Below are 19,375 nucleotides of genomic sequence, written 5' to 3'. Positions count from 1 at the left end.
AACCCTCAGGGCGGGTGAGACAGCCTCACCAGCTGGATCCTGCTATCTGAGTCTCAGTGAAAGTCACTGCCCTCAGAGCTCCGGGAAGCCCCGGCCCCTTCCCCCGCAGAGAGCAGGGTCCTCTGAAACAACAGTAACCCTCAGGGCCGACAAGACAGCCTCACAGCCAGCTATTCCGAAGGCACCTTCAGGAAAGCAACCCAACCCAGTCCAGTCAAGGTGGCACCTTAGCAGCAGGGAAACAGGGAGAGTGTGGCCCCCTGGTCTGACCCTTCCATTCCAGTTCCAGTGAAAGTCATTGCCTTAAGGCATACTCAGTTTAACCAAGGGAAAGCTCATAGAACCAACAATCTGCCCAGGACTAAAGCCTCTGAACACCAGACAGAGATAAGAAAAGCTAATCCTCCCCATTCAGAGATGGCAAACTCCACAGAAGCACAGAAGCCCCCAAATCCCAAGAAAAATAAGAAGAAAGGGGTGACTTTGGACACATTCTACAGAACCAAAATACAAAATACAGAGGAGATAGAAGACGATATACAAGAAAATGCTCCGAAACCTTCCAAAGGAAATGGAAACTCTCCACAAACCCATGAAGAATTTGAATCAGAAATGACCAAAAAAGATGGAAGCCTTCTGGGAGGAAAAGTGGGAAATAATGCAAAAGAAATTCACGCATCTACAAAAACAGTGTGACCAAACTGAAAAGGAAAACCAGGCTTTAAAGGCCAGAATCAGGCAACTAGAAGACAACGACCGTGTAAAAGAGCAAGAATTAATAAAGCAAAGCCAAAATACCAAGAAATTAGAAGAGAACATGAAATATCTCACCGACAAGGTGATAGATCTGGAAAATAGAGGGAGAAGAGATAATTTAAGAATAATTGGACTTCCAGAAAAGCCAGAAATAAACACCAAACTCGACATCGTGATACAAGATATAATCAAAGAAAATTGCCCAGAGATTCTAGAACAAGGGAGTAATACAGCCATTGACAGAGCTCACAGAACACCTTCTACACTAAACCCCCAAAAGACAACTCCCAGGAATGTAATTGCCAAATTCCAAAGCTCTCAAACAAAAGAAAAAATCCTACAGGAAGCCAGAAAAGGACAATTTAGATATAAAGGAATGCCAATCAGGGTCATACAAGACCTTGCAAGTTCCACTCTGAATGATCATAAGGCATGGAACATGATCTTCAGAAAGGCAAGAGAGCTGGGTCTTCAACCAAGAATCAGCTACCCAGCAAAACTGACTATATACTTCCAAGGTAAAGTATGGGCATTCAACAAAATAGAAGATTTCCAACTTTTTGCGAAGAAAAGACCAGAGCTCTGTGGAAAGTTCGATATCGAAAAACAAAGAGCATGGAATACCTGAAAAGGTAAATATTAAGGAAAGGGGAAAGGAGAAAAATGTTATCTTCTTCTTTTACTCAAACTCTCTTCTATAAGGACTACATTTATATCAATCTATGTATACTAACATGTGGGGAAAATGTAATGTATAAATAGGGGGTAAAGAAAGATCAAATAGAATAATCTTTCTCACACAAAGATTCACATGGGAAGGGGAGGGGAAGAAAACTCCTATAAGGAGAGGAAGAGAGGGGTTTTTTACTTAAACCTTAATCTCAGGGAAATCAACTCTAATAGGGAAAAACACCCAGATCCATTGGGATCTTGAATTCTATCTTACCCAACAAGGGTAGGGAGAAGGGAAAACCAAGGGGGGGAAGGGGAGAGGGAAAACAAAAGGGGAGGGAAAGAGAGGGGGGAGGGAGAGGAAACAAAAAGGGAGGGACTAAAAAGGGAAACATCAAGGGAGGGGACAAGGGGGACTGATTCAAAGTAAATCACTGGACTAAAAGGTAGAGCCGAAAAAGAAAAGGTTAGAATTAGGGAAGGATATCAAAATGCCAGGGAGGCCACAAATGACAATCATAACTTTGAACGTGAATGGGATGAACTCACCCATAAAACGTAGACGAATAAAAGAATGGATTAGAATCCAAAACCCTACCGTATGTTGTCTTCAAGAAACACACATGAGGCGGGTTGACACCCACAAGGTCAGAATTAAAGGATGGAGTAAGACCTTCTGGGCTTCAACTGACAGAAAGAAGGCAGGAGTGGTAATCATGATATCTGATAAAGCCAAAGCAAAAATAGACCTGATCAAAAGGGATAGGTAAGTTAATTATATTTTGTTAAAAGGGACTTTAGACAATGAGGAAATATCATTAATCAACATGTATGCACCAAATAATATAGCACCCAAATTTCTAATGGAGAAACTAGGAGAATTGAAGGAAGAAATAGACAGTAAAACCATACTAGTGGGAGACTTAAACCAACCATTATCAAATTTAGATAAATCAAATCAAAAAATAAATAAGAAAGAGGTAAAAGAAGTGAATGAAATCTTAGAAAAATTAGAATTAATAGACATATGTAGAAAAATAAATAGGGATAAAAAGGAATACACCTTCTTCTCAGCACCACATGGCACATTCACAAAAATTGACCATACATTAGGTCACAGAAACATAGCACACAAATGCAGAAAAGCAGAAATAATGAATGCAGCCTTCTCAGATCACAAGGCAATAAAAATAATGATTAGTAATGGTACATGGAAAACCAAATCCAAAACTAATTGGAAATTAAACAATATGATACTCCAAAATCATTTAGTTAGAGAAGAAATCATAGAAACAATTAATAATTTCATTGAGGAAAATGACAATGGCGAGACATCCTTTCAAAACTTTTGGGATGCAGCCAAAGCGGTAATCAGAGGTAAATTCATATCCCTCAATGCTTATATTAACAAACAAGGGAGAGCAGAGATCAATCAATTGGAAATGCAAATGAAAAAACTCGAAAGCGATCAAATTAAAATCCCCCAGCAGAAAACCAAACTAGAAATCCTAAAAATTAAGGGAGAAATTAATAAAATCGAAAGTGATAGAACTATTGATTTAATAAATAAGACAAGAAGCTGGTACTTTGAAAAAACAAACAAAATAGACAAAGTACTGGTCAGTCTAATTAAAAAAAGGAAGGAAGAAAAGCAAATTCACAGCATTAAAGATGAAAAGGGGGACAGCACCTCCGATGAAGATGAAATTAAGGCAATCATTAGAAATTACTTTGCCCAATTATATGGCAATAAATACACCAATTTAGGTGATATGGATGAATATATACAAAAATACAAACTGCCTAGACTAACAGAAGAGGAAATAGAATTCTTAAATAATCCCATATCAGAAAATGAAATCCAACAAGCCATCAAAGAACTTCCTAAGAAAAAATCCCCAGGGCCTGATGGATTCACCAGTGAATTCTATCAAACATTCAGAGAACAGTTAATCCCAATACTATACAAGCTATTTGACATAATAAGCAAAGAGGGAGTTCTACCAAACTCCTTTTAAGACACAAACATGGTACTGATTCCAAAACCAGGCAGGTCAAAAACAGAGAAAGAAAACTATAGACCAATCTCACTAATGAATATAGATGTAAAAATCTTAAATAGGATACTAATAAAAAAGACTCCAGCAAGTGATCAGAAGGATCATTCACCATGATCAAGTAGGATTTATACCAGGGATGCAGGGCTGGTTCAATATTAGGAAAACCATCCACATAATTGACCACATCAACAAGAAAACCAGCAAGAACCACATGATTATCTCAATAGACGCAGAAAAAGCATTTGATAAAATACAACACCCATTCCTATTAAAAACACTAGAAAGCATAGGAATAGAAGGGTCATTCCTAAAAATAATAAACAGTATCTATCTAAAACCATCAGCTAATATCATCTGCAATGGGGATAAACTAGACGCATTCCCAATAAGATCAGGAGTGAAACAAGGATGCCCATTATCACCTCTACTATTTGACATTGTACCAGAAACACTAGCAGTAGCAATTAGAGAAGAAAAAGAAATTGAAGGCATCAAAATAGGCAAGGAGGAGACCAAGTTATCACTCTTTGCAGATGACATGATGGTCTACTTAAAGAATCCTAGAGATTCAACCAAAAAGCTAATTGAAATAATCAACAACTTTAGCAAAGTTGCGGTATATAAAATAAACCCACATAAATCATCAGCTTTTCTATATATCTCCAACACAGCTCAGCAGCAAGAACTAGAAAGAGAAATCCCATTCAAAATCACCTTAGACAAAATAAAATACCTAGGAATCTACCTCCTGAGACAAACACAGGAACTATATGAACACAACAAACACTCTCCACACAACTAAAACTAGACTTGAGCAATTGGAAAAACATTAACTGCTCATGGATAGGATGAGCCAATATAATAAAAATGACCATCCTACCCAAACTTATTTATCTATTTAGTGCCATGCCCATTGAACTACCAAAATACTTCACTGATTTAGAAAAAACCATAACAAAGTTCATTTGGAAGAACAAAAGATCAAGGATATCCAGGGAAATAATGAAAAAAAAACACATATGATGGGGGCCTTGCAGTCCCTGACTGTAGCATCCCAAGCATATTCACATCTATGAAATATAAATGACTGTATGGCTACTGTGTCTCCAAGCATAAGGTTATACCAATGAGGCTTGTGAATGTAACCTTGAACTGGCCATGCGGCCCTTGGCTAAGACAAACTCATTAACATGCTCGGACTCAATTCCCAGGGAAAGCTCGGTTTGCAATCTACACGCCCAAAGGTGTTCCCTCTACCTTGCCACCCAATCTTAATTGTCTATACTTTGTGATGTGGGTACTATGTCCTTGGGAGTACCTCCCAGGCAGGACAGGAATAAATTCAGAGGCAAACCCATGAACTTCCTCTTGGCCTTTCTCCCCTTTCATGGAGCTCCACTGGGCTCCTCAATGACTATGTCTGTCTCTCCTCTTGACCTTCTCCTTCCCCGAGGCTGTAACCATCTCAGCCTGCATTTCCTACCTTAATCTCCTCTTCCCCCTGGTGTTCCTTTGTACTCTTACTTTCCTATCAAAGGGAGTATCATAGGGATTGCCTGCCCTATTCAAACACTGACTTGTCCCTGTCTTTCATTTCCACCCTGGTTCTCGGTTCCTACCTCTCCTCGGGTCCCATCACAAAGGTGAGCCCCTTCCCTTGTGGGACCCTGCTGGCCAGGGAAGTCCATTAAGGAAAACCCCACACTGACCTTAAACTATATTACAAAGCAGCAGTCATCAAAACAATTTGGTACTGGCTAAGAAACAGAAAGGAAGATCAGTGGAATAGACTGGGGGAAAGCGACCTCAGCAAGATAGTATACGATAAATCCAAAGATCCCAGCTTTTGGGACCAAAATCCACTATTCGATAAAAACTGCTGGGAAAATTGGAAGACAGTGTGGGAGAGACTAGGAATAGATCAACACCTCACACCCTACACCAAGATAAATTCAAAATGGGTGAGTGACTTAAACATAAAGAAGGAAACCATAAGTATATTGGGTAAACACAGAATAGTATACATGTCAGACCTTTGGGAGGGGAAAGATTTTAAAACCAAGCAAGACATAGAAAGAGTCACAAAATGTAAAATAAATAATTTTGACTACATCAAATTAAAAAGCTTTTGCACAAACAAAACCAATGTAACTAAAATCAGAAGGGAAACAACAAACTGGGAAAAAATCTTCATAGAAACCTCTGACAAAGGTTTAATTACTCAAATTTATCAAGAGCTAAATCAATTGTACAAAAAATCAAGCCATTCTCCAATTGATAAATGGGCAAGGGAAATGGATAGGCAGTTCTCAGATAAAGAAATCAAAACTATTAACAAGCACATGAAGAAGTGTTCTACATCTCTTATAATCAGAGAGATGCAAATCAAAACAACTCTGAGGTATCACCTCACACCTAGCAGATTGGCTAACATAACAACAAAGGAAAGTAATGAATGCTGGAGGGGATGTGGCAAAGCAGGGACATTAATTCATTGCTGGTGGAGTTGTGAACTGATCCAACCATTCTGGAGGGCAATTTGGAACTATGCCCAAAGGGCGACAAAAGAATATCTACCCTTTGACCCAGCCATAGCACTGCTGGGTCTGTACCCCAAAGAGATAATGGACAAAAAGACTTGTACAAAAATATTCATAGCTGCGCTCTTTGTGGTGGCCAAAAACTGGAAAGCGAGGGCATGCCCATCAATTGGGGAATGGCTGAGCAAATTGTGGTATATGTTGGTGATGGAATACTGTTGTGCTAAAATGAATAATAAAGTGGAGGAGTCCATGGGGACTGGAACAACCTCCAGGAAGTGATGCAGAGCAAGAGGAGCAGAACCAGGAGAACATTGTACACAGAGACTAATACACTGTGGTATAATCGAACGTAATGGACTTCTCCATTAGTGGCAGTGTAACGTCCCTGAACAATTTGCAGGGATCTAGGAGAAAAAAACACTATTCATAAGCAGAGGACAAACTGTGGGAGTAGAAACACCGAGGAAAAGCAACTGCCTGAATACAGCGGTTGAGAGGACATGACAGAGGAGAGACTCTAAATGAACACTCTAATGCAAATATTATCAAATCAAGAAAACATGTAATGCCCAGTTGATTTACGCGTCGGGTATGGGGGGTGGGGGGGAGGAAAAGAAAATGATCTATGTCTTTAATGAATAATGCTTGGAAATGATCAAATATTAAAAAAAAAAAAGTCTGCCCCACCCCCACCTGGAGTCTAGCCCTAAAGTGAGGAAGGGGCCTGGTCCTGATTTGTTAAGCAATAGGCACGTATTGCTCAGAAGATCAAACCTTTGTTTCCTCAGTCATTTCATCTTTGTCTGAAACTGTAGTATGTGGAATTTTAACCAATAAATAAAATGAGGCCATTTCTCCAAGTACAAACCTTGTTTATTAATAGGGGAATGCAATTTATTAATAAAGGCTAGATCAATCATTCACATGCCCCTGCACAGGATCTTAAACAGGAAGCTGACAATCTTATGCTCGGGTATCTCTTCCTTTTGATTGGTCTGATAGTATGAACTCCCCTGGCAACCCCAATTAGTGGATATTTTAATGAGGTGGGCTTAGATCTCAATTCCTCCCCATTGCTTCATCTATAGCTTCATCACACCCTTCTCTAGTACTTAAGAAATGACATTTTGGTTTTGGATAAACCAAGGATATAGACCCAACCCAGGTAAATGCTATGGGGCCTAGGAGTAATTACTTTAGTCACCCTGGAGAAACTGCCTAATCTTTTAAGGTTGGAGTCTAAGGGAACACATTTCAAAGAAATAACTGATAACAAGTAGTACAAGCCTGGTGTGCAATTTTAATTTGCTCCCCAGGGACTTGCTTTCCCAGGAGCCCAGTTACATATCTACTTAAGGTACTAACACAGGGAAGATAAAAGTTTTTTGTAGCTCCGCCCTCGTTTTTTCCCCTCAGAAATGTGGCTAGGAAACCTGGCTTTACTCAGGCTTTCACTTTTGTCCTTTTATTTCTTCTGCTTCGGGTGATTACTAATAAATCCTATAAAAATATAATGGATCTGAGTTCTATTTAAGACAGCAGGGGAACTATTTCTAAACAGAGCCTTGCTTTATTTAGATAAATCTAATAAAACTGTTACTGTTTTGAGAAAACAAATGCATTTCCTCCTTAAAACAAATATTTCCAGTATTTATTATTAAAAATGTGGTGACTCAGATTGGGACTATATTTGTACCAATGGATGTCAAACAATATGTTTTGTTGGAGTGAGTTTATTTTTTTATCAACATAAACAACTTTCAGCATGGAAACTTCTGCAGGTTCAGGTCACTACTATTTTGTTATTTAGATCAATATAACAATATAAATTGGTAACAAATACAATCCAATTAATTTTCCTGGGTCTTCATCCATGCTGGGCGCTCTGCTTCTCTCCACACTTTGTCTTGGTAACCATATGAGCTCCCTGGAGTTCCACTATCATCCTTATGCAGATAATTCGCAGATGCATGTCCCACATCATTGATTGCCCATTAGACATTTCAAACTATCTTAGAAACATCTCAAATTCAGTATGTTCAAAACTGAACTTCACTCAATGGGCATTAGAAAGCCAGGGTTTAAAACAATGAAATGACTATGCTGTACACTTTGAAAAACAATTATATTCTAGCAGAGCAACAGAGGATGGAATAGAGGCCAGAGAAGGAGGCGGAGAGGGGGGGAGAAGAGCTGTCAAAAAAGAATGGGGAAGATGATTTCACTGCTAATCTGTCTTCCATTATTGTAGCAACCAAACAGAATCTTCTGGATAGAAAAAGATTAAACAATTCAATTCTAGGGGTGCATTTGGATTTCTGCTTGTCTCTTCCTTAATAGAATGTATCTAGGTTAGAATGCTTTTTTACACTATGTATAAGGAGTTTTTTTTTAAACATTTTTCTTTATATCTTGAATTCCAAATTCTCCATCCACTGAGAAGGAAAGCAAAAGGATAACAATTATACATGTAAAATCATGTAAAACATATTTCCATGTTAGCCATATAGCAAAAAAAAAGGCAAAAAAGTAAAAATAAAGCAAGAACATCATACTTAAATTTGCAGAGTTCACCAGTTTTCTCTTTGGAGGTGGATGGCAATTTTTTTTTGTATCATGAGCCCTTTGGAATTGTCTTGGATAATTGTATTGATCAGAGCTGCCAAGTTTTTAACAGTTATCATTATAGGATTGCTGTTATTATGCACAATGATCTGATTCTTCTCATTCCACTTTGTATCAATTCATATAGTTCTTATCAAGTATTTTTCTTAATTCACTCCATAGCACACATAATGGGCATGCCCTCAATTTCCAATCCTTTGCCACCACCAAAAGAGCAGCTATATTTTTGTTCATGCAGGTCCTTTTACTTTTTTATATTTAAATCCTTATTGTCCGTCTTAGTACCAACTCTTAGGCAGAATAGTGACCAGGACTAGGCTGGGGTTTTAGTAACTTGTCCAATATAGCTCAGAAGTATGAGACCACATTTGAACCCAAAACCTCTACACTCCAAGCCTGGAGTTCTATCCACTGAGCCACGTAGCTGCCCCTTTCTTTTCATCTTTCAATGATCACTTTAGGGTACAGAAGTAGTAGTTGTATTTCTGGGTTAAAGGATATGCACAGTGCAATAGCCCTTTGGTAATAGTTCCAAATTGTTTTTTGGAATGGTTGGGACAGTTACAACTCCACCAAAAGTGCATTTGTATACCTATTTTCCCTCAGACTCTCCAACATTTCTCATTTCTAATAGGTACCTCAAAGCTGTATTAATTTGCATTTCTCTGATTAATAGTGATTTGGAGCATTTTTTCTAAATATGACTATAGTTAGCTTTGATTTCTTCTTCTGAAAACTGTCTGTTCATATAATTTTATTATTTATCAATTGGGGAATGACTTATTTCGAATACATTTGACTTAGTTCCCCCTCCCTATATATTTTAGAAATAAGGCCATTATCAGAGAAATTTGCTGTAAAATTTTTTGTTACTTTATTGTCTATGATACCTTTTAGCAAAATATAATTTCCCTGATTATCTCTTTCAATGAGGTCTATTTTTGCTTTATCTGAAATGATTGCTTCCCTTGCCATTTTTATTTCAGCTGAAGCATAATAGATTCTGCTTCACTCTTAACTGTGTGCCTTTCTATTTCAAGTGTATCTTTTGTAAACAACATGTTGTTGGATTCTCTAATCCATTCTGCTACCTCCTTCCATTTTATGGGTGAGTGCACACCATTCATATTCACATTTATGATTATATGTATTTTCCTCCATTCCATTTTCTTCTCTATAGCCTTTACCTCCTTTAAAGTAAGTTTTGATTCTGAGCACTGCCTCCCTTGGTCTGCCTTCCCTTAAAAAAAAAAAAAAACCCTTACCTTCCATCTTAGAATCAATGCTATGTATTAATTCTAAGTCAGAAGAGCAGGAAAGCCTAGGCAAGGGGGATGAATTGCCCAGGGTCACACAGCTAGCAGTGTCTGAGGCCAAATTTGAACCTAGGATCTCCCATCTCTAAGCCTGGCTCTCAGTCCACTGAGCCATTCAGCTGCCCCACTGCCCTCTCTTTTATCACCTCCCTTATCTCTTATCCCCAAGTCCTTCTATTTTTCTATTGTGAGAGATTTTTTGAGTGACAAATATAGATTTTTATTTATAACAAGACAATAGTTAATTTTTCATCAATAGCATTGTATAAAATATTTCCTGAGTACAATTCCAAAGGACTTATGAGAGAGAATGTTATTGACATCCAGAGAAAGAATTGTGGGGGTAGAAATGCAGAACATATGATTTGTCACTTGTTTATACGGGTATAGGATTTGAGGGTTTGGGTTTTAAAAGATTACTACAAAAATGAATAATATGGAAATAGGTATCAAGTGATAACATATGTATAACCCAGTGGAATTGCTTGTCAGCTCCAGGAGGGGGAAGGGAAGAGGGGAAGGAGAGAACATGAATCATATAACTAAGGAAAATTATTGAAAAGATAAAATTATATTAAAATTTAAAAAATCCCATCCCTTTTAGGAACTTACAATCTAGCTAAGACCTCTAGCTACAAAAAAGCTACAAAAAAAAAGCTACAAAAAAAAAAGCTACAAAAATCCTATTTCCACTTGTCAACACAGCAGAGAGGTGGATCTGGGTATACAACAGATAAATCTATACTTCTACAGCTCATTGTAAAGATGAAAAAAACAGAATTAAACAAAGTTAAGTGATCACAGGATCACACTACTAGTAAGACCAGCTCAGCCCAGGAGCTGTAGTCTCTCCAGATAACATAGAAACTCCCATCCCCGTCCCCAGTGCCTTGTACAGCAGGAGTTTCATCCATTTTTGAAAAGTGAATGACTGTTATCCTGTGAAATCCTTTATCCCAAATAAAAATAATGAAATGTCAAGATTAGAAGGCAAACCCTGAAATGAAACTGTTTGTTAGTCAGTAGACAAGCATTAGGGATGCCAACGAAGACTAAAGACCAGAATTCCCAGGCTCAGGAACAGAGCTAGGAAAGTTCCTTTTTTTCTAGGCAGTCATCAACATAATAAAGTACACAAGAGAAAGAGGTGATTTTCTTAATCTGCATTACATACAATTGATGTTATGTTTCTTTGCTGCCATCCACTCTGACCATGGCTTGAGTCTGACTATCCTGTTCCACAGACCATATTAGCTTCAAAGCCTCATGCTAGCCAAAAGCTACCTCATCCCCAAGGCAGAACAAATCCAGGAAAACTCCACACTGTGCTAGGACAGGGCATTCAAGGCCTCCAGGAAGAAGCCAGCAGTGTGTATCAGTTGATGAAGACAAACAAACCGAGGACTTCATAATACTAATGGAATATCACAAAGGAACTATGAGCAAGAATGTCTTAAGACAGCAAAGATGTGCTCACCAAAAGTTGGCTTCACTTTATCATGCTGAACTGGGAGAGGGAACCAAGAAGAAGGTGACCCAGACCTACACCCACCTTTGCACACCTCATTCATTCTCAATGACAAAGGAATCGTAGACCAGCAGATGTAAGGCTAGCTATTGTCCAGAATCTGTAGAATCCTTATTTCTGACAAAACCCAAGACCATCAAACCTCTAAGAGACAGTAATACTCACTACTATGAGGTTAGAGGGTTCATGCTTCAAAGTCAATGGAACAGCATAACCCCAAGAAATCCAAACTGTGGGACACAAAAATGGAAGCACATGGGAGTGGGGGGAGAGGGACGGTACAAATAGGAAACATGATATATGATCCCCCCAGATTTTTCTAACAATGTTTTGTGAGGAAGAACTAGCAATGTTAGAGTAATGATCAACAGAGTAACAGGTACACAGTTCAAGAGCTGCATAGGTATTCATGGGATGGATATTAAAAAGATTCAAGGGAAGGCCTTATGGGCAGCAGTCCAATGAAGAAATGACAGAAAGATTGGGACAAGAAAAGCAGAGGACAGAAAGGGGAAAAAGCCTATTTGCTGCACTGTCAATCATTAAATTACTCAAGAATGTGTGACATGTGAGAAAGACCACTGGGCTTAAAGTCCTGGGTTCAAATTCCAGGTCTAATACTTCTTGACTTGCAAGACCTCAAATAAGCCAAGAGCTCATCAAAATGGAATTTGATAATAGGTACTCTGGGGCAAAGGCCTCCAAGGAAGATGATTATAGAAACAAAGATCCAGAGTGTGACAAACTATTCCCAGTAACACTTGATAACTGCAACTATTGAGAACAAAGTGAGTCAGATGCCCACCAAGTAGACATGGACTGAAAGGGAAACACCAATCACAAAAGACAAAAGTAAAATAAAAAAAGGAAATAGATGCAATACAAGAATACTGGGCAGTAAAAAAGAGTAAGGAATATGGCAACTCTTAATAAGAGCCATCATTCATCTAGCAATTCACAGTTTACAAAGTACAACACAAATATTCTCACCTGATCTTCGCAACTTTGCAAAGGAGAAGTTGATTATTATCCCCATTTTAAGTCTGAGGAAACTGAGATAATGTTTAAGTGACTTGCCCAGGGTCATATGATCTAGTAAGTGTTCGAGAATGAATTTGAATTTAACTCTTTCTGACTCCTCTATCTATCTATCTATCTATCTATCTATCTATCTATCTATCTATCTATCTATCTATCCACTGCACTACCCAGCTGCCTAAGATGCCTATAAGCTGAAGCACAATCAGAATAGCAACATATAAAGTGACAACCAGTGTTGATGAAAGGAAGTCAGTGATGGTCCTGGAAAACAAATCTGCTCCTCCTTACAGAAGAGGTGGGGAAATACTAGGATTGAATGTAGTAGCCTTGATCAGACAGAATCACTCTGAGATGTTTTGATTTTATTAGTTTTCTTTGTTACAAAGGATTCAATCTGTTGAAGAAAAGAGTCATCTCCCAAGAAAGGACTTGTCAAGAAGATTAAAGTCATCCTTTCAAGAGGACTTAAAACCTCTTTAGACTCAAGACATTTCTTGGGAAGTATCAGGTTCAGCTGGGAGAGTCTGATGTTATAATAGTGTCCACTCTGTAGTCTGAAATACATGGAACACCACAGCACTGACTCTTCTTCCTTAGCTTATTAAGTCCTGACACTGAACTCAACAACCAAGTCAGGGAAAACAATTAGAAATTAAGCAAGTCCTTTGATCCTGATTTAATTAATCAACAAACATTTTTAAGTGCCTATTATGTGCCAATAAAGAGTCCTGTCCCAAAAACCTAGGGAATATCAAGAACATCTCTAAATGGACAACAATATTCACTTATTTGTGATGATAATATATATGTGTTAACAACTAGGGAGGTCTAAACATGCAGTGGAATGTTACAGGCCCATAAGGAAAAACAAATATGAAAAACTCAGATAAAATGCAAAAATGATATGAAAGACTGCTCCATGAAGAAAGCACAGACAAGAATCAAATTGTTGACTCCAATGAGGCACCAAAAACCAAGATTAAACCCAACCCCCCAATGTTGAGACCACCCTACCAAGAAAAAAGCCCCTGAGTCCTTCCTAAAGGAGAAAATGGGGATACTAGCAGCTCTAATCACTCCATCAGGCCCTCACTTTGGAAGAGATTATGTTTGAGGGGTGGCTGGAAATTGTTTGTTGGGTCAAAATAAAATTTAACAATCAGTTTTAAAATTAAAAAACAGATCTGAAAAAAAAAAAACCCCAGCCAAATCTGGGATGGGCAGAGGGCCCAGGGCCAGGGTGCCACTTTGCAACTCTCAAATCATCAATCATCTCCATTCTTTCCTTTTATTCCTCATAGTGCAAGGTCCATAATTTGCAGAATAAGCACACACATAATTTGATCGATTTTGGATCTTCCTTATCCACCATCTTCATTCTTGGGGGCCTCAATATTCACAAACAGGAGCATGTGCACAACCCTTTTCCAATTCATCAAACTCTTTAGCTCTCATGACTACCAGACAATTAACTCCCCGTCTACATAAACTCTCCAAAGGTGTTGCCACTCCTTAAACTTGGCCATCCCCAAATGGTTCCATCTCTAGAATCCTGATTGCTAAATTTCTCCTCTGTTCCAGGCTCTGCAGGCATACTCCTTCTACCAGCACAGATTCCAATTCAAAATTGGTAGTTTCACAAGCTGCTGATGTCAGAAAAGGTTCCTACCTGCCCTAAGAGCTGGTAGCCTCTCCACATATACTAGGCTATTCTTTAAACAACATAAACTCCCACAAAAGGTTTTCTGTTTAAGCCCTGGCCTTGTGGGTCCACTGACACCATCCTGTGTATGGGGCAACAGGGGAATCAATTGTTCTCTGGATTAAAATGAGTTCTACTACCTTATGCAACTTATTCACAGTTTTAGTTCTCAGTTTCCTTCTCTGTAAAATGAGAGCTGAGCTATATATATTTGAGGTCCACTCTAATAGAGAAAATGACATCTTTGCTGCTCAAAGGTTATGGTAGCAAAGCTGGGGTTGGAACACATCCTTATTTGTTGTTATTGATATTACTGTATTCATTCATCCTCCAAGCTGATCTCTGACTTCAAGAGTTGTCAAGTCCCTACTACTTATCTTCTATTGGCTTATTTTGTAGCTTTTTGGGGGGGGGGTCTATGTTGTTGTCCAAAACAGAATGCTCACACTTTTGAGGCCATAGTCTACGGTCTCTTCCTGTGGGCTCAGCATAGGAGAGGTTCTATTGCATTGCTAATATAAAAAGAGAATAAAGGCCCAAAATAAACAAAACATCAATTAAAAGATATCCTACTTAGGCAAGGGATTTGAAAGAAAGTTGAAAATTATTTTAAGTAAGTGAAGACACAAGGCCTGGAAATGCATTTTTTTGGAGCCATCACAGTGTCTAAATAAGTCCTGGAGGAATAAACTACTTAAATGAAGTTCTCATACCTTGACTACTGCGATACCTGTGAGTGGGCTTGTCTGTCTCAAGTCTCTTCCCACGCCAATTCATTGTTTACTTAACCATTGAAGAGATTTTCTTAAAGCACACTCATGTCACCCCCAACCATTCTATAAACTCCAGTGGCTATTACTTTCAAGATCAAATACAAAATTCTGTTTGGCATTCAAAGTCCTTCATAACTAGCCTCCTCCTTCATTCCCAGGCTCCTTGAATCTTCCCTTTCCTCAAGTGTATTCCTCATGATCACAGAATGAACGCACACCAGCTTCCCACTAAATACTCCATCATCGCCAGTCTCCAAGTGCCTCCCTGACTGTCTATGTCTGGAATTTCTCCCTCTTTAGCTTCAAGTCTCTCAGCTTCTTTTAAATCCCAGTCCAAAGCCTTTCCTGATTCCCCCACAATCTAGTGCCTTCTACTGACTACCATATATCAATGTCTGTAGATCTTTGTACAAACTGTCTCCCTCATGGACCTAGGGGGAGGCCCAAGGCTCTTGGGGTCCCCAGGCTTGGCAAGGTGCTTGGCATACAAGCAGGTGCTATGGAGGGCTCACTGATTAGTTGATCACATTCTGTATCTCTGGTATGAGGGGCTCCCCATGAAAGAGAAAAAATTCACAAATAACCATTTAGTCCTAGTCACACCAGTGTCCCCTACACTGGTGACCTTGGGCACCTTGGACATATCCATCCTTACTAAAACAGATTCTCAATAACCCCGGAGCGGAGACCTACCCAACAGCACCTTGATGGGGATGAGAATGGGGATGGGAAGGACCACCCCCTCTCCCAGGGAAGAGATGTTGAGGGGTAGCAGCCTGGGGGAGAGGAATGGGGCTGCCTTGGAGAGAGATCTTAGATCCAGTGAAATCTCCACATGCACCACGCGGCCTTGGCCGTCCTCACCCTCTCTCCAATCAGGCTACCCACAGCAAGGGCAATTAGGAAGAGGATCCAGCCTCCGAGCTCTTGCCAGCAGCCCCTCTGAGCTCCTCACCCCAAGGAGGGCGGAGCAGGGCAGAGAAGAAGTCGATCCTCGCACACAGCAGGTGTTTAATAATGTTCATAGGTCAGATGACCTATAACCCCAATATGCTCTCTAGGCCTTCTAGCTCAGTTCCCACCAGCATAAAAAAGCCCCGCCCAGGAGGGAAAAAAAAAACGAAGGACGTGTGCGCACGCGCGGAAGTGTCCGCTATGGTTGCCATGAGAACAGGTGAACCAGGCCCAGACACAGACGTGGCGTTGCCTGGCAACGCAAGACTGGGCACCCCCACCCCCTCGAGGTCTGCACCTGCTGCTTCCCGGCGCCCTCCAGATGCACGCACGTCTCGCGCCCCTGCGCTACCTTCGGGCCCACGCGCGCACCCTTACCTCCTTCTTCTTCTGGGCCACGCTCGGGGGCGCGCACAGCAGCAGCAGCAGCGGCAGCAGGAGCGCGCAGCTCGCGCCCGCCAGGCCCCATCGCCACCGACACCGGGCCCGGCTGAGCCTGCTCGCGCCACCGCCCCGTGTGGACGGCCCCACCGCCGCCGCTGCTGCTGCAGCCGCCTCTGACCGCGGCGCTGCCATCGCCCGAACACCGTTGCCGCCGCCGCCGCCGCCGCTGCTGCTACTGCTACCCGCCGCAGCCCCGACTCTCAGGGACAGACTGTGGGACCAACAGCCCGCACGAAGAACGCTGCCCCGCCCAATGCCGCTGCGCTACCAAGAGAAAGGAAGTGCGCTTGCGCATCTTAGGCTCTGCCCGGCCCTGGCTCCTCTCCCGCCCCGCCCCCGAAGGCGGAGCCTGTCCTAAGGATCCCTTCCCTACTCGACCTCCATGGCCCCGCCTTCCAACGCAGTGCTCCTCTCCCCCACCTTGCAGTCATTCTAATTTTGGCTCCACCCCTTGGACTATCTCTGTATGTGACGTGTGATCCCACCCTAGACTAGGTGTGGCTCCTTATGTGACGTCTCCCCTCCATTATGGAAGTGTTCCTTTCTAGAGAATGATCTCCCCTCTCCTCCCCCCACTCCCATCCCCAGGACCAGGTGTGTCTCCTTGTGACTTCTTTCCCCAGCCCTGGGTGTGGATCTCAGTAACTCTTAGGATGCTGCCCCTTCACTTCAGTTCTGTGCCTATCTCGCTCCCATTCCATTCCAGGTTTTGGGCACTAAGTTCAGCAAAGAAGTGGTTTTCCTGCCGGGCAGCGGGAATGTCCTCCTTTGTGAAAGACATCCTAGGACCTGTCATTGGTTGGCTGTGGTCACGACATCACTATATCAAGTTCAATGTACAGCGTTTTACTGTGGCTGATTAAGCCTCTGGACATGAGCTTCCAAGGGTTGGGCACGAATAGCCCCAATGAACACTTGGGATGGAGATTTGCCCATCTAGGGTTCTTTTGAGCTCGTAGAGCATGGTGCCTTCTTTGATTGGGCACACCATTGTGGGTCATCCTGTGTCTCACAATCAATACTCTAGTTCTTCAGAAAGGCTTTCCGAGGGTTCTGGTATTTCTCTCTATGTGAGCATTTGCTTTGTGTGAGTTCTCCATAAAATAGTCTTACAGATAAATGGATGTTTGGCCTTCGAACAACAATGTGGCCAGCCCAACTGAAGTGCTTTCTCTGCAATAGTCTGAACGCTTGGCTCTAGTACCTTCTCTTGCCACATGATCTCCAGGCTCTTCATAAAACAATTCAAGTGGAAGCAATTCAATTTCCTGCCATGGAGCTGATAGATTTTCCAAATTTCACAGGCATAGAGGTCAACACAACATCTCTGTAGACTTCCAGTTTGGTAGGCAGCCTATCATCTCTTCCACACTTCATTTGGAGCCTTTCAAATACTGAGCTAGCACTAGCAATGCATGTGTCACCCTCATCGTTTAAGTGGACTTCCCCACAAAGTATGCTGTCAAGGTAAGTGAACTTATCCAAAGCATTCAAAAGTTTTCCATTTGTTGAATCTGAGAGTTACATGTATGGATGGTGTGATGCAGGCTGGTAGAGAACTTCTGTTTTATGATGTCAGGCCAAAATTAGCACAAGTGGCAGAAATTCAATTCATGCACTTTTGCATGTCAGCCTCAGAAAGAACACTGAATGTATAATCGTCTGAACATAAAGTTGTGCACCAGCTCTCCCTCCACTTTAGTCTTGGTTTGTAGCCTTTTCAAGTTTAATAAATTACTATTGGTGTGGTAACTGACTTCATTTTTGCCCTCAGACAAAAATAACTTTGGATTGGTTCCCTTCCCCTTCCACCTCTAAATTCTATGAACCTAATGGTCTGACACTCCAGAATTTTGCCAAAGATCCAGGTCACTGTCCCCACCAATTTTAACAATCTCTTCTCTGCTTGTTCATTTTCGTCCAGCAACATAAAGGAGAAAGTCTATATTTCACCAAATGAGTTCATCTTGATCCCAGCTGCCTATATGGGATGCTACCATTTACAAATATACAAAATAAGGGCATCAGACTAGGCCACCTCCCTCAATCCTTTCATTCTAAACCCCAAAGCTGCTCACAAGAGGGTTGGACCTAGCCCAGAGGGAAGACTTAACCCTTTTTCCACAGCCAAATACCTTTCCTCCATACCCCCCAAAAGTATGTCTATGTCTTCACCACTGCTACAGATGTATATTGCCTCCTTGTTAAAATGTAAGCTCTTTGAGGACAAGGACTGTACAGCATTTGACACAATGCTTTAATAAGTGCTGATACAACATATAAGCAAGTAAGTCAATGTAATACAATTGGAGAAAGAAGAGAACAGTAATAGCTGATAGGATTAGGATAGACTTCAATGAAAAGAAAGAGCCCTTTTATGAAGTCATGAAGCCTAAGTCAGACAGAAACTCTAGTTTTGTGCCTTTGCTATAAGTCTGAGGCTAGAATTTGGGGTCTGGCCTGAGATGGTGAGATAGGGTAACTGGGTTTTCTTTGACAATATCTTCTGTGGATTCAGGCCAAGAAAGCAGCCATGCTCCAATCCATGAAACTAGTGAATAGCAGAATCTAAAGGTAGCCATGTCATGAACTTTTTCACCTGATCCCTCTTTGCCTGAGAAGCAACTTTTCTTAAAACTGTAAAATTGAAATTAATATCCAAATAACTACAAGCATTATATTTTATAAGATTTATTAACAATCACTTGAAGTAGAAGAAAAATAAATAGAAATTAATTTCCTAATTAATTTTCTAACTAAAGTATGACCACATGAGTAAACTTTCCTGTCAAGCTCTTCCCCCAGTCTCAACTGCCATGTTCTGGGAAGAAGAAAGTGAGGGCAGAGCTACATAAAACATATATTCCCAAGTTAGTATGTTAAGTAGATATGTAACTGGGATTCTGGGAAAGAGAGACATGAAAAGACAATTCTAATTACAAAATCAAACTTCAAAGTTTG

At 40.7% G+C, this 19,375-nt stretch overlaps 1 protein-coding gene across 2 annotated transcripts in view; it reads right to left on the bottom strand.

Moving 5' to 3' along the window:
* TUSC3 (tumor suppressor candidate 3) overlaps positions 1 to 16,843 on the bottom strand; it is a 69,160-nt gene extending 52,317 nt beyond the window's left edge. Inside the window, exon 1 of one of the 2 annotated variants that reach the window (XM_007495629.3) lies at positions 16,349 to 16,843. In XM_007495629.3, coding sequence (XP_007495691.1) covers positions 16,349 to 16,546 — 198 coding nt within the window. In that variant the 5' untranslated portion in view covers positions 16,547 to 16,843. The remainder of the gene's footprint in view (positions 1 to 16,348) is intronic. The other variant, XM_007495630.3, reaches the window with a different exon arrangement.
* Positions 16,844 to 19,375: the final 2,532 nt, after the last annotated feature.

This window comes from Monodelphis domestica, chromosome 6 (assembly GCF_027887165.1).
Source record: "Monodelphis domestica isolate mMonDom1 chromosome 6, mMonDom1.pri, whole genome shotgun sequence".
In the NCBI taxonomy this organism is placed as follows: domain Eukaryota; kingdom Metazoa; phylum Chordata; class Mammalia; order Didelphimorphia; family Didelphidae; genus Monodelphis; species Monodelphis domestica.
The sequence above is the reverse complement of the archived record's forward strand: the minus strand, read 5'-3'. Positions and strand labels throughout refer to the sequence as shown.